A 21,514-nucleotide genomic window follows, 5' to 3' on the forward strand; every position below is an offset into this window, starting at 1 on the left:
CCAGTATGTGTGAGTGTGTGGGTAGAGTCCAGTATGTGTGACTGTGTGGGTAGAGTCCAGTATGTGTGAGTGTGTGGGTAGAGTCCAGTATGTGTGAGTGTGTGGGTAGAGTCCAGTATGTGTGAGTGTGTGGGTAGAGTCCAGTATGTGTGAGTGTGTGGGTAGAGTCCAGTATGTGTGACTGTGTGGGTAGAGTCCAGTATGTGTGACTGTGTGGGTAGAGTCCAGTATGTGTGACTGTGTGGGTAGAGTCCAGTATGTGTGAGTGTGTGGGTAGAGTCCAGTATGTGTGACTGTGTGGGTAGAGTCCAGTATGTGTGACTGTGTGGGTAGAGTCCAGTATGTGTGAGTGTGTGGGTAGAGTCCAGTATGTGTGAGTGTGTGGGTAGAGTCCAGTATGTGTGACTGTGTGGGTAGAGTCCAGTATGTGTGACTGTGTGGGTAGAGTCCAGTATGTGTGAGTGTGTGGGTAGAGTCCAGTATGTGTGAGTGTGTGGGTAGAGTCAGTATGTGTGAGTGTGTGGGTAGAGTCAGTATGTGTGACTGTGTGGGTAGAGTCCAGTATGTGTGAGTGTGTGGGTAGAGTCCAGTATGTGTGAGTGTGTGTGACTGTATGTGGTAGAGTCCAGTATGTGTGAGTGTGTGGGTAGAGTCCAGTATGTGTGACTGTGTGGGTAGAGTCCAGTAAGCTCAATGTGAGGTAGTCTGGGATTTGATGAGCTATTTATCAGTCTTGTCTAGTATGTGTGAGTGTGGTCCTGGGTTTAGAGTCCAGTTTGTGTGACTGGGGTGTGTTCCTCTGACACCGCCTGGTAGGTCCTTGGTAGTCCAGTATGTGTGAGTGTGTGGGTCGCTGTGGAACTTTTGAAGATCTGAGGGCCCAGTATTTGTGAGTGTGAAGAGGGCACTGGTAGAGGTATGTGTGAGTGTTTTACTGGGTAGAGTCCAGTATGTCCTGTTTAAAGGTTTTACTGGTGTGAATGATATCCTGTTTAAAGGTTTTACTGGCGTGAATGATATCCTGTTTAAAGGTTTTACTGGCGTGAATGATATCCTGTTTAAAGGTTTTACTGGCGTGAATGATAACCTGTTTAAAGGTCTTACTGGCGTGAATGATATCCTGTTTAAAGGTTTTACTGGTGTGAATGATAACCTGTTTAAAGGTTTTACTGGTGTGAATGATATCCTGTTTAAAGGTCGTACTGGCGTGAATGATATCCTGTTTAAAGGTCTTACTGGCGTGAATGATATCCTGTTTAAAGGTTTTACTGGCGTGAATGATATCCTGTTTAAAGGTTTTACTGGCGTGAATGATATCCTGTTTAAAGGTTTTACTGGCGTGAATGATAACCTGTTTAAAGGTCTTACTGGTGTGAATGATATCCTGTTTAAAGGTTTTACTGGCGTGAATGATATCCTGTTTAAAGGTCTTACTGGCGTGAATGATAACCTGTTTAAAAAGGTCTTACTGGCGTGAATGATATCCTGTTTAAAGGTTTTACTGGCGTGAATGATATCCTGTTTAAAGGTCTTACTGGCGTGAATGATAACCTGTTTAAAGGTCTTACTGGTGTGAATGATATCCTGTTTAAAGGTCTTACTGGCATGAATGATATCCTGTTTAAAGGTTTTACTGGCGTGAATGATATCCTGTTTAAAGGTTTTACTGGCGTGAATGATATCCTGTTTAAAGGTCGTACTGGCGTGAATGATATCCTGTTTAAAGGTCTTACTGGCGTGAATGATATCCTGTTTAAAGGTTTTACTGGCGTGAATGATATCCTGTTTAAAGGTTTTACTGGCGTGAATGATATCCTGTTTAAAGGTTTTACTGGCGTGAATGATATCCTGTTTAAAGGTTTTACTGGCGTGAATGATATCCTGTTTAAAGGTTTTACTGGTGTGAATGATATCCTGTTTAAAGGTTTTACTGGCGTGAATGATATCCTGTTTAAAGGTCTTACTGGCGTGAATGATATCCTGTTTAAAGGTTTTACTGGTGTGAATGATATCCTGTTTAAAGGTCTTACTGGCGTGAATGATAACCTGGATGATATCCTGTTTAAAGGTCTTACTGGCGTGAATGATAACCTGTTTAAAGGTCTTACTGGCGTGAATGATAACCTGTTTAAAGGTCTTACTGGCGTGAATGATAACCTTTTTAAAAGGTCTTACTGGCGTGAATGATATCTTGTTTAAAGGTCGTACTGGCGTGAATGATATCCTGTTTAAAGGTTTTACTGGCGTGAATGATATCCTGTTTAAAGGTTTTACTGGTGTGAATGATATCCTGTTTAAAGGTTTTACTGGTGTGAATGATATCCTGTTTAAAGGTTTTACTGGCGTGAATGATATCCTGTTTAAAGGTCTTACTGGCGTGAATAATAACCTGTTTAAAGGTCTTACTGGCGTGAATGATATCCTGTTTAAAGGTTTTACAGACGTGAATGATATCCTGTTTAAAGGTCTTAGCTTCGGAGAGCGAGATCACACAGTTCAGAAGGCATTTAGCTCATCTAGTTGGCTTCACTGGGTAGCTCACGGCTGGGTTTATCTTTGTAATCCATGATAGTTTGCAAGCCCTGCCACATCCATCGAGCGTCTTAGTCCTGTATTGATGTTTTGTCTGTTTGATGGCTTGCCAGAGGTCGTAGGTAGTAGCGGGATTTCTTATAATCCTCCGGATTAGTGTCCCGCTCCTTGAAAGCGGCTGCATGTTGCCTGTAATCAATGGCTTCTGGTTGGGATATGTCCTTATGGTCACTGTGGGGCAACATCATCGATGCACTTATTTATTAATGAAACCGGTGCCTGATGTGGTAAACTCCTCAATGCCATCAGATGAATCCCGAACGTAGTCTGTGCGAAACAGTCCAGTTTAGCTCCACCACACCAGACCCCTTCTGAATATATTCCAGGCTGTACTAGCGAAACAGTCCAGTAGTTTAGCATCCACCACATCAGACCCCTTCTGATTATTCCAGTCTGTGCAAAACAGTCTAGTTTAGCATCCACCACATCAGAAATATTCAGTCTGTGCAGTAGTTTTAGCATCCACCACATCAGACCCCTTCTGATTATATTCCAGTCTGTGCGAAACAGTCCAGTAGTTCAGCATCCACCACATCAGACCCTTCTGAATATATTCCAGTCTGTGCTAGCGAAACAGTCCAGTAGTTTAGCATCCACCACATCAGACCCCTTCTGAATATATTCCAGTCTGTGCAAAACAGTCCAGTAGTTTAGCATCCACCACATCAGACCCCTTCTGAATATATTCCAGTCTGTGCAAAACAGTCCAGTAGTTTAGCATCCACCACATCAGACCCCTTCTGAATATATTCCAGTCTGTGCAAACAGTCCAGTAGTTTAGCATCCACCACATCAGACCCCTTCTGAATATATTCCAGTCTGTACTAGCAAACAGTCCAGTAGTTTAGCATCCACCACATCAGACCCCTTCTGAATATATTCCAGTCTGTGCTAAAACAGTCCAGTAGTTTAGCATCCACCACATCAGACCCCTTCTGTATTGAATGTGTCACTGACCCCTTCTGTATTGAATGTGTCACTGTTTGAGTTTTAGCTTGTAAGCAGGAATCAGGAGGATAGAATTATGATCTGATTTGCCAAATGGAGGCCGTGAGTGTGTGTGGTGTGCTGTGTGGTGTGTTGTGTGGTGTGTTGAGTGTGTGTGGTGTGTGGATTGCTGCCGTGAGTGAGACCTAGTCCTGGATGAAGATTCCCTGAAAGGGGGGGGGGGGAAGGAAGGCTACACCTCCTTCTGGAAAGGTTACCCTCTGGGACTATTAAGAACAGACTTTTAACCAGCCTCACCGAAACACCTGTCGGAATATTTGAAAGACCCATGACTCGTGTCCCCCTAGCCAAAATGTGTTATGCTACAAACTGTGTTATGCTGCTTCTACCAGTTACTAGATGAGGCCTTTCACTGCAACCCCAGGAATGACAATAACTTTCTGCTGGATGACTTCAACGCTAGGGTGGGACAGAATAACAGGATATGGAGTCAGAGTGCTGGGTGACTTCAACGCTAGGGTGGGACAGAATAACAGGATATGGAGTCAGTGTGCTGGGTGACTTCAACGCTAGGGTGGGACAGAATAACAGGATATGGAGTCGGAGTGCTGGGTGACTTCAACGCTAGGGTGGGACAGAATAACAGGATATGGAGTCAGAGTGCTGGGTGACTTCAACGCTAGGGTGGGACACAGAATAGCAGGAATAGTCAGGATATGGAGTCAGAGTGCTGGGTGACTTCAACACTAGGGTGGGACAGAACAACAGGATATGGAGTGGTGTGCTGGGTGACTTCAACACTAGGGTGGGACAGAACAACAGGATATGGAGTGGTGTGCTGGGTGACTTCAACACTAGGGTGGGACAGAACAACAGGATATGGAGCGGTGTGCTGGGTGACTTCAACACTAGGGTGGGACAGAACAACAGGATATGGAGCGGTGTGCTGGGTGACTTCAACACTAGGGTGGGACAGAACAACAGGATATGGAGTGGTGTGCTGGGTGACTTCAACGCTAGGGTGGGACAGAATTACAGGATATGGAGTCAGAGTGCTGGGTAGGCATGGTGTTGGCCAGGTCAATGAGAACGGCATACTAACTGCTAACTCTATGTGCTGAGTACAATCTCATTGATACTAACACCTTGTTCCAGCAGGAGAACAAATATAAAGCTTCATAGATGCCCCCACGCTCCAAACACTGGCCCCTGATTGCAGTAAGGGATGAGTTCATCGCTCTCTCGCTGAAAGACTGAGGAGATTGAGCCTCTTCTGAGCTCAGAGAACCCCATTGATCAGAAGTGGGCATCTATTAGCTCAGTGCTCTTTAAGGCAGCGGCCCACTCCATTGGCTACATAGGTTGGAAATATCAGGATTGGTTCGATGAGAACACATCTGCTTCCTTTTGCCAGCAATGGATTGAACTGGAACAATGGTGACCCTTTTGAAGCATGTGGGGACTGCAGACTGGGATAGGGATTGATTGAATATGTCCGTAAACACACCAGCCAGCTGGTCTGCGCATGCTCTGAGGACGTGGCTGGGGATACCGTCTGGGCCTGCAGCCTTGCGGGTTAACACGTTTAAATGTTTCACTCACGTCTGCTGCAGGAGAGTCCGCAAGTTTTGGTAGGGCAGTGTCAGTGGCACTGTATTGTCCTCAAATCGAGCAAAGAAGTTATTTAGACTGCCTGGGAGCAAGACATCCTGGTCCGCGACTGGGCTGGTTTTATTTTTGTAATCCGTAATTGACTGTAGACCCTGCATCTTGTGTCTGAGCTGTTGAATTGCGACTCTACTTTGTCTCTATACTGACGCTTAGCCTGTTTGATTGCCTTGCGGAGGGAATAGCAACACTGTTTGTATTCGGTCATGTTTCCCGTCACCTTGCCCTGGTTAAAAGCAGTGGTTTGCGCCTTCAGTTTCGCGCGAATGCTGCCATCAATCCACGGTTTCTGTTTTGGGAATGTTTTAATAGTTGAACAGACCTGAGCGCGGGAGCTTCCTGTTTTAGTCTCTGTCTATAGGCTGGGAGCAACAAAATGAGTCGTGGTCAGCTTTTCCGAAAGGAGGGAGGGGAAGGGCCTTATATGCGTCACAGAGGTTAGAATAACAATGATCCAGGGTTTTACCAGCCCTGGTTGCACAATCGATATGCTGATAGAATTTAGGGAGTCTTGTTTTCAGATTACCCTTGTTAAAATCCCCAGCTACATTTGAATGCAGCCTCAGGAGGAGGTAAGTGAACTGGAATTGTGGTGTCATGACAACAACCCCACCCACAACATCAGCAAAACAAAGGTGTTGATTGCTGACTTCAGGAAGCAGAGGACGGAATACCAGAGGAAGACGGCCCAGTGCTCCCACCCAGGAAATCTACTGGAAATGGTGCCTGAGGATGGCCCACGGCATTATCACAAAATCCCACCCACCCAGGAAATCTACTGGAAACGGTGCCTGAGGAAGGCCCATGGCATCATCACAAATCCCACCCACCCCAGCCACGAGCTGAAACTTGAAACTTGACATGTCAAGCTGGGGGGTGAAGTTACGTTACAATTTCACTACTGGTTTGAAGGAGGGGGGAATGTTTCCTTCTCACTATATACATGTATGCTCTTACATATTTGACAGAATATAAATGGGTGATAACATTAAGAGTCTTTCCTCTAGTGACAATCTTTACATAACAGATTTATCCAATTTGATCCCATATTTGTTTAGCCTTTACAAAGTCATTGTGATATTAAACTTTGTCTGGCAGTTTCTGTGGGGGATGGCTGCTAGCTTTAAAATCAGTTTCTCCTGTGTCTCCTGACCCCTCCTGTCTCAGCCTCCAGTATTTATGCTGCAGTAGTTTATGTGTCGGGGGCTAGGGTCAGTTTGTTATATCTGGAGTACTTCTCCTGTCCTATCCGGTGTCCTGTGTGAATTTAAGTATGCTCTCTCTAATTCTCTCTTTCTCTCTTTCTTTCTCTCTCCCGGAGGACCTGAGCCCTAGGACCATGCCTCAGGACTACCTGAAATGATGATTCCTTGCTGTCCCCAGTCCACCTGGCCATGCTGCTGCTCCAGTTTCAACTGGCCTGGGCCCTAGGACCATGTCCCAGGACGACCTGACATGATGATTCCTTGCTGTCCCCAGTCCACCTGGCCATGCTGCTGCTCCAGTTTCAACTGGCCTGGGCCCTAGGACCATGTCCCAGGACGACCTGACATGATGACTCCTTGCTGTCCCCAGTCCACCTGGCCATGCTGCTGATCCAGTTTCAACTGTTCTGCCTGCGACTATGGAACCCGGACCTGTTAACCGGACATGGTACCTGTCCCAGACCTGCTACCTGTCCCAGACCTGCTACCTTGTCCCAGACCTGCTGTTTTCAACTCTCTAGAGACAGCAGGAGCGGTACAGATACTCTGAATGACCGGCTATGAAAAGCCAACTGACATTTACTCCTGAGGTGCTGACTTGCTGCACCCTCGATAACTACTGTGATTATTATTATCTGACCCTGCTGGTCATCTATGAACATTTGAACATCTTGGCCATGTTCCCTTCTGCTGCTCCCCCATAGACAATCTGAGATGGGCTCTCTGAGCTGCTATTTAATGTAAATAGGTGATAAAGTTATTTTTTTACCCTGAGGGCAAACAGCACATTCTGCCTCCCTATAACTGACCCCAGGTACCCCTCCAGCAGGCAGCTGCTTCTATAGTTGCCCCTCTATAGCTGCCCCCCAAACACACATTCTGCTCCTCTATAGCTGCACACAAACACACATTCTGCCCCTCTATAGCTGTCCCCAGACACACATTCTGCCCCTCTATAGCTGCCCCCAGACACACGTTCTGCCCCTCTATAGCTGTCCCCAGACACACATTCTGCCCCTCTATAGCTGCCCCCAGACACACGTTCTGCCCCTCTATAGCTGTCCCCAGACACACATTCTGCCCCTCTATAGCTGCCCCCAAACACACATTCTGCCCCTCTATAGCTGCACACAAACACACATTCTGCCCCTCTATAGCTGTCCCCAGACACACATTCTGCCCCTCTATAGCTGCACACAAACACACATTCTGCCCCTCTATAGCTGCCCCCCAAACACACATTCTGCTCCTCTATAGCTGCCCCCGAAACACACATTCTGCCCCTCTATAGCTGCACACAAACACACATTCTGCCCCTCTATAGCTGTCCCCAGACACACATTCTGCCCCTCTATAGCTGCCCCCAAACACACATTCTGCTCCTCTATAGCTGCACACGAACACACATTCTACCCGTCTATAGCTGCACACAAACACACATTCTGCCCCTCTATAGCTGCACACAAACACACATTCTGCCCCTCTATAGCTGTCCCCAGACACACATTCTGCCCCTCTATAGCTGTCCCCAGACACACATTCTGCCCTCTATAGCTGCCCCCAAACACACATTCTGCTCCTCTATAGCTGCACACGAACACACATTCTACCCCTCTATAGCTGCACACAAACACACATTCTGCCCCTCTATAGCTGTCCCCAGACACACGTTCTGCCCCTCTATAGCTGCCCCCAAACACACATTCTGCTCCTCTATAGCTGCACACAAACACACATTCTGCCCCTCTATAGCTGCACACAAACACACATTCTGCCCCTCTATAGCTGTCCCCAGACACACGTTCTGCCCCTCTACCTACCTCCAAACACTCATTCTGCCCTTCTACCTACCCCCTCTACCTACCTCCAAACACTCATTCTGCCCTTCTACCTACCCCCCTCTACCTACCCCCAAGCACTCATTCTGCCCTTCTACCTACCCCCCTCTACCTACCTCCAAACACTCGTTCTGCCCTTCTACCTACCCCCCCTCTACCTACCCCCCTCTACCTACCCCCCTCTACCTACTCCCAGGGCAGAGACAGTCAGGTCATCTATCCTGTTACCAGACTCACCTGCAGCGATGGAGGCCAGGCGTACGTAGTCGAAGCCCCTCTCTTCGGGTTCGTACGGGTAACTCTCCACCAGGCTCAGTCCTGACAAGAGGAATGAATGTTTTCAAGAAGAATCACCCAACATGTTTAGTCATTAAAGTAAGTACACATTAATACAGGATCTGACCGAGTAGGGTTCCCAGATCCTATGTCTGACCCTTAACCCCTGACCCTTCCTGGCGCCAGCATACAGTACTATTTCTAGGGGTTTTCTTTATTATTACTATGTTCTACGTTGTAGAACAATAGTGAAGACATCACAACTATGACATGACACATATGGAATCATGTAGTAACCATAAAAGTGTTAAACAAATCAACATTTATTGTACATTATTTTATATTCTTCAAAGTAGCCACCCTTTGCCTTGATGAGAGCTTTGCACACTCTTGCCATTCTCTGAAACCAATTTCATGCCATATTATGGCAAGAAAAGCTCAAATAAGCAACGAGAAACATGAAGGACAGTCAATGCGGGGAAAAAAATTAAGAACTTTGAACGTTTCTTCATGTTCAGTGGCAAAAACCATCAATCGCTATGATGAAACAGGCTCTTGTGAAGACCGCCACAGGAAAGGAAGACCCAGAGTTACCTCAGAGGAGGTCAGAGGTCATTAGATTTAACTGCACCTCAGACTGCAGCCAAAAAATGATTCCCAGTGTTCAAGTTTTTAATTTTAAAATTTTAATTTCACCTTTATTTAACCAGGTAGGCAAGTTGAGAACAAGTTCTCATTTACAACTGTGACCTGGCCAAGATAAAGCAAAGCAGTTACCAAGGCCTATATCTGGGCAGTCAGGTCTGGGGAGAACCAAGGGCTATATCTGTTCCTGGTTCTACATTTCTTGAATGGGGCATGTTTATTTAAGATGATGAGGAAGGCATTTAAAAAAAAAAGAACCATGCATCTTCTACTGACGGGATGAGATCAATATCCTTCCAGGATACCCCGGCCAGGTCGATTAGAAAGGCCTGCTCGCTGAAGTGTTTCAGGGAGCGTTTGACAGTGATGAGTGGAGGTCGTTTGACCGCTGACCCATTACGGATGCAGGCAATGAGGCAGTGATTGCTGAGATCTTGGTTGAAGACAGCAGAGGTCTATTTAGAGGGCAGGTTGGTTAGGATGATATCTATGAGGGTGCCCGTGTTTACGGCTTTGTGGCGGTACCTGGTAGGTTCATTGATAATTTGTGTGAGATTTAGGGCATCAAGTTTAGATTGTAGGATGGCTGGGGTGTTAAGCATGTTCCAGTTTAGGTCGCCTAGCAGCACGAGCTCTGATAGATGTGGGGCAATCAGTTCACATATTGTGTCCAGAGCACAGCTGGGGGCAGAGGGTGGTCTATAGCAGGTGGCAACGGTGAGAGACTTGTTTTTAGAGAGGTGGATTTTTAAAAGTAGAAGTTCAAATTGTTTGATGTTGTAGTTAGGGATGGAGATTTCAGAGTTTTTGGAGGAGTAGGATAAGTGTACGGCTAAAAGCTGTGAGAATTGGTCATCTAGAATGTCCGGAACAGAGAGTAAAAGGAGGTTTCTGGGGGTGATAAAATAGCTTCAAGGTATAATGTACAGACAACGGTATGGTAGGATGTGAATACAGTGGAGATAAACCTAGGCATTGAGTGATGATGAGAGAGATATTGTCTCTAGAATCATCATTGAAACCAGGTGATGTCATCGCATGTGTGGGTGGTGGAACTGAAAGGTTGGATAAGGTATAATGAGCAGGGCTAGAGGCTCTACAGTGAAATAAGCCAATAAACACTAACCAGAACAGCAATGGACAAGGCATATTGCCATTAAGGATAGGCATGCTTAGCCGAGTGATCATAAGGGTCCAGTGAGTAGTGAGGTTGGTTGGGGTCAGCAAGCCGGGCCATCGGTAGCAAGCTAGCATAGGATGGAGGTCTGTTTTTAGCCACCTCAAGCGTTTCCATTGGTAGATTAGTGGGGTTCCGTGTGGTAGAGGGGGCCAATCCTATTGGCAAAATAGATATAGTTATAGTGACCCAAGAACATTTTATGATAGACCTATTCAGATAGCAGCCGATAAGACAGCTAACGATAAGTGGGCCGCAGATGGGCGTTCAGGTAACGTCGCGCCGGAGGGGCCAGTTGGATAACTCCAACAGACACATCTCAACATCAACTGTTCAGAGGAGACTGTGAATCAGGCCTTCATGGTCGAATTTCTGAAAAGAAACCACTACTGAAGGACACCAATGAAAAGAAGATACTTGTTTGTGCCAAGAAACACGAGCAATGGACATTAGACCGGTGGAAATACGTTCTTTGGTCTGATGAGTCCAAATTTGAGATTTTTTTGTTCCAACCTCTGTGTCTTTGTGAGACGCAGAGTAGGTGAATGGATGATCTTCGCATGGTGTGGTTTCCACAGTGAAGTATGGAGGAGGTGTGGTGGTGTGAGGGTGCTTTTCTGGTGATTTATTTAGAATTCAAGGCACACTTCACCAGCATGGCTACCACAGTATTCTGCAGCGATATGCCATCCCTTCTGGTTTGCGCTTAGTGGGACTATCATTTGTTTTTCAACAGGACAATGACCACATAACTCCAGGCTATAGGGCTATATTTTGACCAAGAATGATAGTGATGGAGTGCTGCATCAGATGATCTGGCTTCCACAATCACCCGACCTCAACCCAATTGAGATGGTTTGGGATGAGTTGGACCGCAGACTGAAGGAAGAGCAGCCAACAATGTGGGAACTCCTTGGAAAAGCATCCCTAATGATGCTAGTTCAGAGAATGCCAAGTGTGTGCAAGGTTGTTTTCAAGGCAAAGGGTGGCTACTTTGAAAAATCTAAAATATATTTTGATTTGTTTTACACTTTCTCTGGGAAACTGTGAAGTACTGGGGCAGCTGGGAAGAACTGGGGCAGCTGGGAAGAACTGGGGCAGCTGGGAAGAACTGGGGCAGCTGGGAAGAACTGCGGCAGCTGGGAAGAACTGGGGCAGCTGGGAAGAACTGGGGCAGCTGGGAAGAACTGGGGCAGCTGGGAAGAACTGGGGCAGCTGTGAAGAACTGGCGAAGCTGTGAAGAACCGGCGAAGCTGTGAAGAACCAGTGAAGCTGTGAAGAACCGGGGCAGCTGGGAAGAACTGGGGCAGCTGGGAAGAACTGGGGCAGCTGTGAAGAACTGGCGAAGCTGTGAAGAACCGGTGAAGCTGTGAAGAACCAGTGAAGCTGTGAAGAACCAGTGAAGCTGTGAAGAACCAGTGAAGCTGTGAAGAACCGGTGAAGCTGTGAAGAACCAGTGAAGCTGTGAAGAACCGGTGAAGCTGTGAAGAACCGGTGAAGCTGTGAAGAACCAGTGAAGCTGTGAAGAACCAGGGATTTGTGAAGCCAGCTGTAGCCTATGAAGCTGCATGATTGTGTTCATGAATCGGTTATTCAAGAACGTGAAGCAGGGGCGTGAAGCCAGCTGTAGCCCATGAGTGACGCACTACATTGCAGTGCTGAGGCGCCACTACAGCCTCGGGTTCGATCCCAGGCTGTGTCACAGCCGGCCGTGACCGTGACCGTTGTGTTTCTGAGGACGCATGGCTCTTGAACTTCACCTCGCCCGATTCTGTAGCGGTGATGAGACAAAATCGTATTTGGGAGAAAGAGGGGTATAATAATAACAACAAAATATGTGAAACAACGGTTTCCTGTTTCCTGTTTCCTGTTTCCTGATTGTGTTCATGAGTCTGTTATTAAACGTTTTACTGCTTTTCATTAAATCACATTAAATAATTAAATCATGTTAAATCATTAAATCATGTTAAATCATTGAATCATGTTAAATCATTAAATCATATTAAATCATGTTAAATCATTGAATCATGTTAAATCATTAAATCATGTTAAATCATTAAATCATGTTAAATCATTAAATCATATTAAATCATGTTAAATCATTAAATCATGTTAAATCATTAAATCACGTTAAATCATTAAATCACGTTAAATCATTAAATCACCAGGCTACAAACATTGTATTGTTCGTATGGCAGAATATTATTGGTTCAGTTAAGGCCTGAAAGAAATGTGTTTATGTCACAACTTCCGCCGAAGTCGGTTCCTCTCCTTGTTCGGTCGGCGTCGCCTGTCTATAGGCCATCATCGATCCACTTTTCATTTTCCTTTTGTTTTGGTCTCCATTCCCTCATTAACCCTTTGTTCCCCCCATGTCTTTTGTGCGGAATTGTTTATTGTATAAGTGCACATTTTCTCCGGTGCGCCACGGGTTTTGTTGTTCTGGTTTCCGGTGGTTTTATGAATAATGATTACCCAGACTTCCCTGGTGCCGGGTTAAGCACTCCCTTACAGTTTATAATGAATTCATAATAAATGTTTTTTTACATGAATTAGTTCATATAATTATATAAAGGCTGAAGGCTAAAACCAGCCTATCTATCTATCTATCTATCTATCTATCTATCTATCTATCTATCTATCTATCTATCTATCTATCTATCTATCTATCTATCTAGTTCTACAAATGTATTTTCCTTTTAAAGAATCTATTTCAGTTTGATCTAGTTTTTACTCCAGACATTAACACCAACCATTCACTATAAAACAAACAAAAAAAAGCTGAGCGAAATACAAAAGGTCTGTGCCCAGCTTCAAGAATGGAAATCCCTAATTGTGTTTGTAAATAAAGTCAAATGTATATTGTTCAAATACGTTTTTGTCCTTGAGTTTGGGTTTCCACTAGATTCTGTAGCCACAACGTAAACAAATTGGCTAGTGTAAAAACTCATGAAAAACTATAATAAAAATAAAAACTATAACTATAATAATAATGCATTTGGAAAGTATTCCTTTCCACAAATAAAAAACACGTTATTTACATAAGTATTCAGACCTATGAGACTTGAGACTTGAAATTGAGCTCATGTGGATCCTGTTTCCATTGATCATCCTTGATGTTTCTCCAACTTGATTGGAGTCCACCTGTGGCAAGTTCAGTTGATTGCACATGATTTGGAAAGGCACACACCTGTCTACATATCTATATTAGGTCCCACAGTTGACAGTGCATGTCAGACCAAAACCAAGCCATGAGGTCGAAGGAATTGTTCGTAGAGCTCAGAGACAGGATTGTGTCGAGACACAGATCTGGGTGAAGGCTACCAAAATATTTCTGCAGCATTGAAGGTCCCCAATAACAGTGGCCTCCATTAATCTTAAATGGAAGAAGTTTGGAACCTCCAAGACTCTTCATAGAGCTGGCCGGCCGGCCAAACTGAGCAATCAGGGAAGAAGGACCTTGGTCAGGAGGTGACCAAGAACCCAATGGTCACTCTGACAGAGATCCAAAGTTATTCTGTGAAGATGGGAGAACCTTCCAGAAGAAGAACCATCTCTACAGTAACCCATCAATCAGGCCTTCATGGTACAGTGGCCAGACAGAAAGCCAGACGGAAGCCACTCCTCAGTAAAAGCCACGTGGAGTTTGCCAAAAGGCACCTATAGACTTTCAGACCATGAGAAACAAGATTATCTGGTCTGATGAAACAAAGATTGAACTTTGTGGCCTGAATGTCAAACATCAAGTCTGGAGGAAACCTGGCACCGTCCCTACTGTGAAGCATGGTGGTGGCAGCATCATGTCTGGAGGAAACCTGGCACCGTCCCTACTGTGAAGCATGGTGGTGGCAGCATCATGTCTGGAGGAAACCTGGCACCGTCCCTACTGTGAAGCATGGTGGTGGCAGCATCATGTCTGGAGGAAACCTGGCACCATCCTTACGGTGAAGCACGGTGGTGGCAGCATCATGTCTGGAGGAAACCTGGCACCGTCCCTACTGTGAAGCATGGTGGTGGCAGCATCATGTCTGGAGGAAACCTGGCACCGTCCCTACTGTGAAGCATGGTGGTGGCAGCATCATGTCTGGAGGAAACCTGGCACCATCCTTACGGTGAAGCACGGTGGTGGCAGCATCATGTCTGGAGGAAACCTGGCACCGTCCCTACTGTGAAGCATGGTGGTGGCAGCATCATGTCTGGAGGAAACCTGGCACCATCCTTACGGTGAAGCACGGTGGTGGCAGCATCATGTCTGGAGGAAACCTGGCACCGTCCCTACTGTGAAGCATGGTGGTGGCAGCATCATGTCTGGAGGAAACCTGGCACCGTCCCTACTGTGAAGCATGGTGGTGGCAGCATCATGCTGTGGGGATGTTTTTCAGCGGCGGGAACTGGGAGACTAGTCAGGATCGAGGCAAAGATGAACAGAGTAAAGTAAAGTACAGAGAGATCCGTAATGAAAACCTGCTCCAGAGCGCTCAAAACCTCAGACTGAGGTGACGGTTCACCTTCCAACAGGACAACGACCCTGAGCACACAGCCAAGACAACGCAAGAGTGGGTTCGGAACAAGTCTCTGAATGTCCTTGAGTGGCCCAGCCAGAGCCCGGACTTGAACCCGATCCAACATCTCTGGAGTGACCTGAAAATAGCTGTGCAGCAAACGCTCCCCATCCAACCTGACAGAGCTTGAGAGGATCTGCAAAGAAGAATGGGAGAAACTCCCCAAATACAGGTGTGCCAAGCTTGTCATACCCAAAAAGACTTGAGGCTGTAATTGTAATTTAAATAATAAATAATAATAATAATAATAAAATGTCGATCCTATCATGCACCAGGATATTTCATCAATTCATCTTCCATTGCTTGTTCTGTTCCTCTAAGAATAATGAATGCTGGGTAGCAGTGTGGATTATTAGCATATGAACGACTTACAATATGCTGGACAATCAATTCCATCCTTCCAAGCCATTTATAACGATCCGGCAGTTCAAAGAAGATCATTTCAAAGGTAATCAAATGGGCCTAGTTATTGTTCAATAGCAGCATACATTTGCATGAATTATCTGCTCTCTCTTAAAATAGTCTTTACTCTTCTTCTTGTGCAATGTATTGTTGGTCTATCTGGTCTTGCTGAGAATCTTAAGTTAATAACATAGTATTCTTGAGTTAATAACATAGTATTCTTGAGTTAATAACATAGTATTCTTGAGTTAATAACATAGTATTCTTGAGTTAATAACATAGTATTCTTGAGTTAATAACATAGTATTCTTAAGTTAATAACATAGTATTCTTGAGTTAATAACATAGTATTCTTGAGTTAATAACATAGTATTCTTAAGTTAATAACATAGTATTCTTAAGTTAATAACATAGTATTCTTAAGTTAATAACATAGTATTCTTGAGTTAATAACATAGTATTCTTGAGTTAATAACATAGTATTCTTGAGTTAATAACATAGTATTCTTGAGTTAATAACATAGTATTCTTGAGTTAATAACATAGTATTCTTGAGTTAATAACATAGTATTCTTAAGTTAATAACATAGTATTCTTGAGTTAATAACATAGTATTCTTGAGTTAATAACATAGTATTCTTGAGTTAATAACATAGTATTCTTGAGTTAATAACATAGTATTCTTGAGTTAATAACATAGTATTCTTGAGTTAATAACATAGTATTCTTGAGTTAATAACATAGTATTCTTGAGTTAATAACATAGTATTCTTAAGTTAATAACATAGTATTCTTAAGTTAATAACATAGTATTCTTAAGTTAATAACATAGTATTCTTAAGTTAATAACATAGTATTCTTAAGTTAATAACATAGTATTCTTAAGTTAATAACATAGTATTCTTGAGTTAATAACATAGTATTCTTAAGTTAATAACATAGTATTCTTAAGTTAATAACATAGTATTCTTAAGTTAATAACATAGTATTCTTAAGTTAATAACATAGTAATCTTAAGTTAATAACATAGTATTCTTAAGTTAATAACATAGTATTCTTGTAATGAGTGCGCCGAGAGTCGGTAAGCAGGTACAGGGAGTGAGTGTTTTAATAAATAATCAAAACAATGAACACAAACACAAACACAAAACACACCAACATGAAAACAGTGTCAATAACACCTGAGGAACGAAGTAGAGTGACAGATACACAGCGTCTTGCAAAAGTATTCACCCCCCATGGCATTTTTCATATTTTGTTGCATTACAACCTGGAATTTAAATAGATTTTTACTAATGAACTATTTTTGGGATTTCATGTAATGAACATACACAAAATAGTCCAAATTGGTGAAGTGAAATGTAAAAACAATAAACAACAGAAAAATGGTGGGTGTGGATGTATTCACCCCCTTTGCTGTGAAGCCTTTAAATAAGATCTGATACAACCAATTAGCTTCAGAAGTCACATAATTAGTGAAATAAAGTCCACCTGTGTGCAATCTAAGTGTCACATGATCTGTCACATGATCTCAGTAATACAGTTGACGTCAGAAGTTTACATACACTTTAGGCAAACACATTTAAACTCAGTGGTTCACAATTCCTGGCATTCAACTTCAATAGGGTAGGGGGCAGCATTCGGAATTTTGGATGAAAAGCGTGCCCAAATTAAACTGCCTGCTACTCAGGCCCAGAAGCTAGGATATGCATATAATTGCATATAATTGGTAGATTTGGATTGGTAGATTTGGAACACTCCAAAGTTTCCAAAACTGTTAAAATAATGTCTGAGTATAACAGAACTGATATGGCAGGTGATAACCTGAGGAAACTCCATCCAGGAAGTACCATTATTTGGAAAGGCTGTTTTTTCATTGAAAGCCTATCCACCACACAAAGACTTAGGACCCAGTTCATGATGGCTTCCTCTACATGTGGCCAGTCTTTAGGCATTGTTTCAGGCTTGTACTTTGAAAAATGAGGGAGATACAGCCAGTGGAAATTTCCAGACATATTATTGATTATTTATGACAAAAACAACCGGAAGATTCTAAACATCGTTTGACATGTTTCCACAAACTTTTATTGTACTTTTTTGACTTTTTGTCTGGATGTTGAGAGCTTTGTGCCTTTGGATTACTGAACTTTTTGGACATAAAGAGGGACATTATCGAACAAAACAAACATTTATTGTCTAACATGGAGACCTGCGAGTGCCACCAGATGTAGATCATCAAAGGTAAGTGATTCATTTTAACGCTATTTCTGACTTTTGTGACACCTCTCCTTGGTTGGAAAATGGCTGTATGGTTTTCCGTGGCTAGGCACTGACCTAACATAATCGCATGGTGTGCTTTCGCCGTAAAGCCTTTTTGAAATCGGACAGTGGTTCGTTTTACAAGAAGTTTAAAATGGTCTATCATACTTTTATGTAAATTTATGTAAAACATTTTGGGGGGGGGGGGATTTTAATTATGGGATTTCTGTTGTTTTGAATTTGGCGCCCATTTTCACTGGCTGTTGTCGAGGTGGGACGATATTATATATCTTATATTTTAAGAATGTGAAATGTCAGAATAATAGTAGAGAATGATTTATTTCAGCTTTTATTTCTTTCATCACATTCCCACTGGGTCCGAAGTTTACATACATTCAATTTGTATTTGGTAGCATTGCCTTTAAATTGTTGAACTTGGGTCAAATGTTTAGGGTAGCCTTCCAAAAGTTGGGTGAAAATTGGCCCACTCCTGACAGCGCTGGTGTAACTGAGTCAGGTTTGTAGGCCTTCTTGCTCGCACACGCTTTTCAGTTCTGCCCACAAATTGTCTATAAGATTGAGGTCAGGGCTTTGTGATGGCCACTCCAATACCTTGACTTTGTTGTCCTTAAGCCATTTGGCCACAACTTTGGAAGTATGCTTGGGGTCATTGTCCATTTGGAAGACCCATATGCGGCCAAGCTTTAACTTCCTGACTGATGCCTTGAGATGTTGCTTCAATAGATCCACATAAAATCATGATGGCATCTATTTTGTAAAGTGCACCGGTCCCTCCTGCAACAAAGCACCCCCACAACATGATGCTGCCACCCCCATGCTTCACAGTTTGGACCGTGCTCTTCGGCTTGCAAGCCTCCGCCTTTTTCCTCCAAACACAGCAGACCAGACAACATTTCTCCAAAAAGTATGATCTTTGTCCCCATGTGCAGTTGCAAACCGTAGTCTGGCTTTTACATGGTGGTTTTGGAGCAGTGGCTTCTTCCTTGCTGAGTGGTATTTCAGGTTATGTCGATATAGGACTCGTTTTACTGTGGATATAGATACTTTTGTACCTGTTTCCTCCAGCATCTTCACAAGGTCCTTTACTGTTGTTCTGGGGTTGATTTGCACTTTTCGCACCAAAGAACGTTAATCTCTAGGAGACAGAACGCATCTCCTTCCTGAGCGGTATGACGGCTGCATGGTGTTTATACTGCGTACTATTGTTTGTACAGATGAACGTGGTACCTTCAGGCTTTTGGAATTTACTCCCCAAGGATGAACCAGACTTGTGGAGGTCTACAATTTATTTTCTGAGGTCTTGGCTGATCTATTTAGATTTTCCCGTGATGTCAAGCAAAGAGGCACTGAGTTTGAAGGTAGGCCTTGAAATACATCCACAGGTACACCCCCAATTGACTCAAATGATGTCAATTAGCCTATCAGAAGCTTCTAAAGCCATGACATAATTTTCTGGAATTTTCCAAGCTGTTTAAAGGCACAGTCAACTTAGTGTATGTAAACTCCTGACCATCTGGAATTGTGAAACAGTGAATTACAAGTGAAATAATTTGTCTGTAAACAACTGTTGGAAAAATTACTTGTGTCATGCACAAAGTAGATGTCCTAACCGACTTGACAAAACTATAGTTTGTTTAACAAGAAATGTGTGGAGTGGTTGAAAAACGTGTTTTAATGATTCCATCCTAAGTGTATGTAAACTTCCGACTTCAACTGTATATACACCTGTTCTGAAAGGCCCCAGAGTCTTCAACACCACAAAGCAAGTGGCACCATGAAGACCAAGGAGCTCCCCAAACAGGTCAGGGACACAGTTGTGCAGAAGTACAGATCAGGGTTGGGTTATAAAGAAGTATCTGAAACTTTGAACATCCCACGGAGCACCATTACATCCATTATTAAATAATGGAAAGAATATGGCACCACAACAAACCTCCCAAGAGAGGGCCGCCCACCAAAACTCATGGACCAGGCAAGGAGGGCATTAATCAGAGAGGCAACAAAGAGACCAAAGATAACCCTGAAGGAGCTGAAAAGCTCCACAGCAGAGATTGGATCTGTACACGGAAGTGGCCAGAAAAAAGCCAATCCTTAATTAAAGACAATAATAAGCAAACGCGTTTGGTGTTGGCCAAAAGATACTTGGGAGACTCCCCAAACACATGGAAGAAGTGGGAGACTCCCCAAACACATGGAAGAAGTGGGAGACTCCCCAAACACATGGAAGAAGTGGGAGACTCCCCAAACACATGGAAGAAGTGGGAGACTCCCCAAACACATGGAAGAAGTGGGAGACTCCCCAAACACATGGAAGAAGTGGGAGACTCCCCAAACACATGGAAAAAAAATAAAAAAAATATGCCATTTAACAGACGCTTTTATCCAAAGCGACTTACAGTCATGTGTGCATACATTCTACGTATGGGTGGTCCCGGGAATCGAACTCACTACCCTGGCGTTACAAGCGCCATGCTCTACCAACTGAGCTACAGAAGGACCAGAAGAAGTGGGAGACTCCCCAAACACATGGAAGAAGTGGGAGACTCCCCAAACACATGGAAGAAGGGACTGAGAAACTGGTCAGAATTGAAGGAATGATGGATGGTGTTAAATACAGGGAAATTATTGAGGGAAACCTGTTTCAGTCTTCCAGAGATTTGAGACTGGGACGGAGGTTCACCTTCCAGCAGGACAATGACCCTAAGCATACAGTACTGCTAAAGCAAGACTCAAGTGGTTTAAGGGGAAACATTTAAATGTTGTGGCCTAGTCAAATCCCAGACTTCAATCCAAGTGAGAATCTGTGGTATGACTTAAAGATTGCTCTACACCAGCGGAACCCATCCTACTTGAAGGAGCTGGAGCAGTTTTGCCTTGAAGAATGGACAACAATCTCAGTGGCAAGATGTGCTAAGCTTATAGAGACATACCCCAAGAGATGTGCAGCTGTAATTGCTGTGAAAGGTGGCTCTACAAACAACTGACTTTGGGGGGTGAATAGTTATGCATTTTTTTGGTCTTATTTCTTGTTTGTTTCACAAGAAAACTTATCTTGCATCTTCAAAGTGGTAGGCATACTGTGTCAATCAAATGATACAAATCCCCCAAAATCCATCTTAATTCCAGGCCGTAAGGCAATGAAATAGGAAAAATGCTAAGGGGGGTGAATAATTTCGTAAGCCACTGTAGGAAAGATAATCAAGGAGGTGATGGAGTCCAGGTGAGTGTCATGAGGCGCAATTACTAATTACGATGGTGACAGGTGTGAGGGATAATCAGCAGCCTGATGACCTAGAGGCCGGAGAGGGAGTATACTTGACAGTTCCACTGTGAGGTCACCAAAAGAGATGAGGTGGTTCCACTGTAAGGTCACCAAAAGAGATGAGGTGGTTCCACTGTGAGGTCACCAAAAGAGAGGTGGTTCCACTGTGAGGTCACCAAAAGAGAGGTGGTTCCACTGTGAGGTCACCAAAAGAGATGAGGTGGTTCCACTGTGAGGTCACCAAAAGAGATGAGAGGTGGTTCCACTGTGAGGTCACCAAAAGAGATGAGGTGGTTCCACTGTGAGGTCACCAAAAGAGATGAGGTGGTTCCACTGTGAGGTCACCAAAAGAGATGAGGTGGTTCCACTGTGAGGTCACCAAAAGAGATGAGGTAGTTCCACTGTGAGGTCACCAAAAGAGATGAGGTGGAAGGAGGAGAGAAGAGTGGTTTGGAGGAGGAAGGAGGAGAGAAGAGTGGTTTGAAGGGAGGAGGAAGGAGGAGAGAAGAGTGGTTTGAAGGGAGGAGGAAGGAGGAGAGAAGAGTGGTTTGAAGGGAGGAGGAAGGAGGAGAGAAGAGTGGTTTGAAGGGAGGAGGAAGGAGGAGAGAAGAGTGGTTTGAAGGAGGAAGGAGGAGAGAAGAGTGGTTTGAAGGGAGGAG

The 21,514-nt window shown here is 43.9% G+C and overlaps 1 protein-coding gene across 1 annotated transcript in view; it reads right to left on the bottom strand.

Annotated features, from left to right (window-relative positions):
* LOC118378267 (GDNF family receptor alpha-4-like) overlaps positions 1-21,514 on the bottom strand; it is a 444,258-nt gene that overhangs the window by 99,464 nt on the left and 323,280 nt on the right. Inside the window, exon 3 of the mRNA XM_052495924.1 lies at positions 8,489-8,569. Coding sequence (XP_052351884.1) covers positions 8,489-8,569 — 81 coding nt within the window. The remainder of the gene's footprint in view (positions 1-8,488; positions 8,570-21,514) is intronic.

This window comes from Oncorhynchus keta, chromosome 35 (genome assembly GCF_023373465.1).
Source record: "Oncorhynchus keta strain PuntledgeMale-10-30-2019 chromosome 35, Oket_V2, whole genome shotgun sequence".
Lineage (NCBI taxonomy): Eukaryota > Metazoa > Chordata > Actinopteri > Salmoniformes > Salmonidae > Oncorhynchus > Oncorhynchus keta.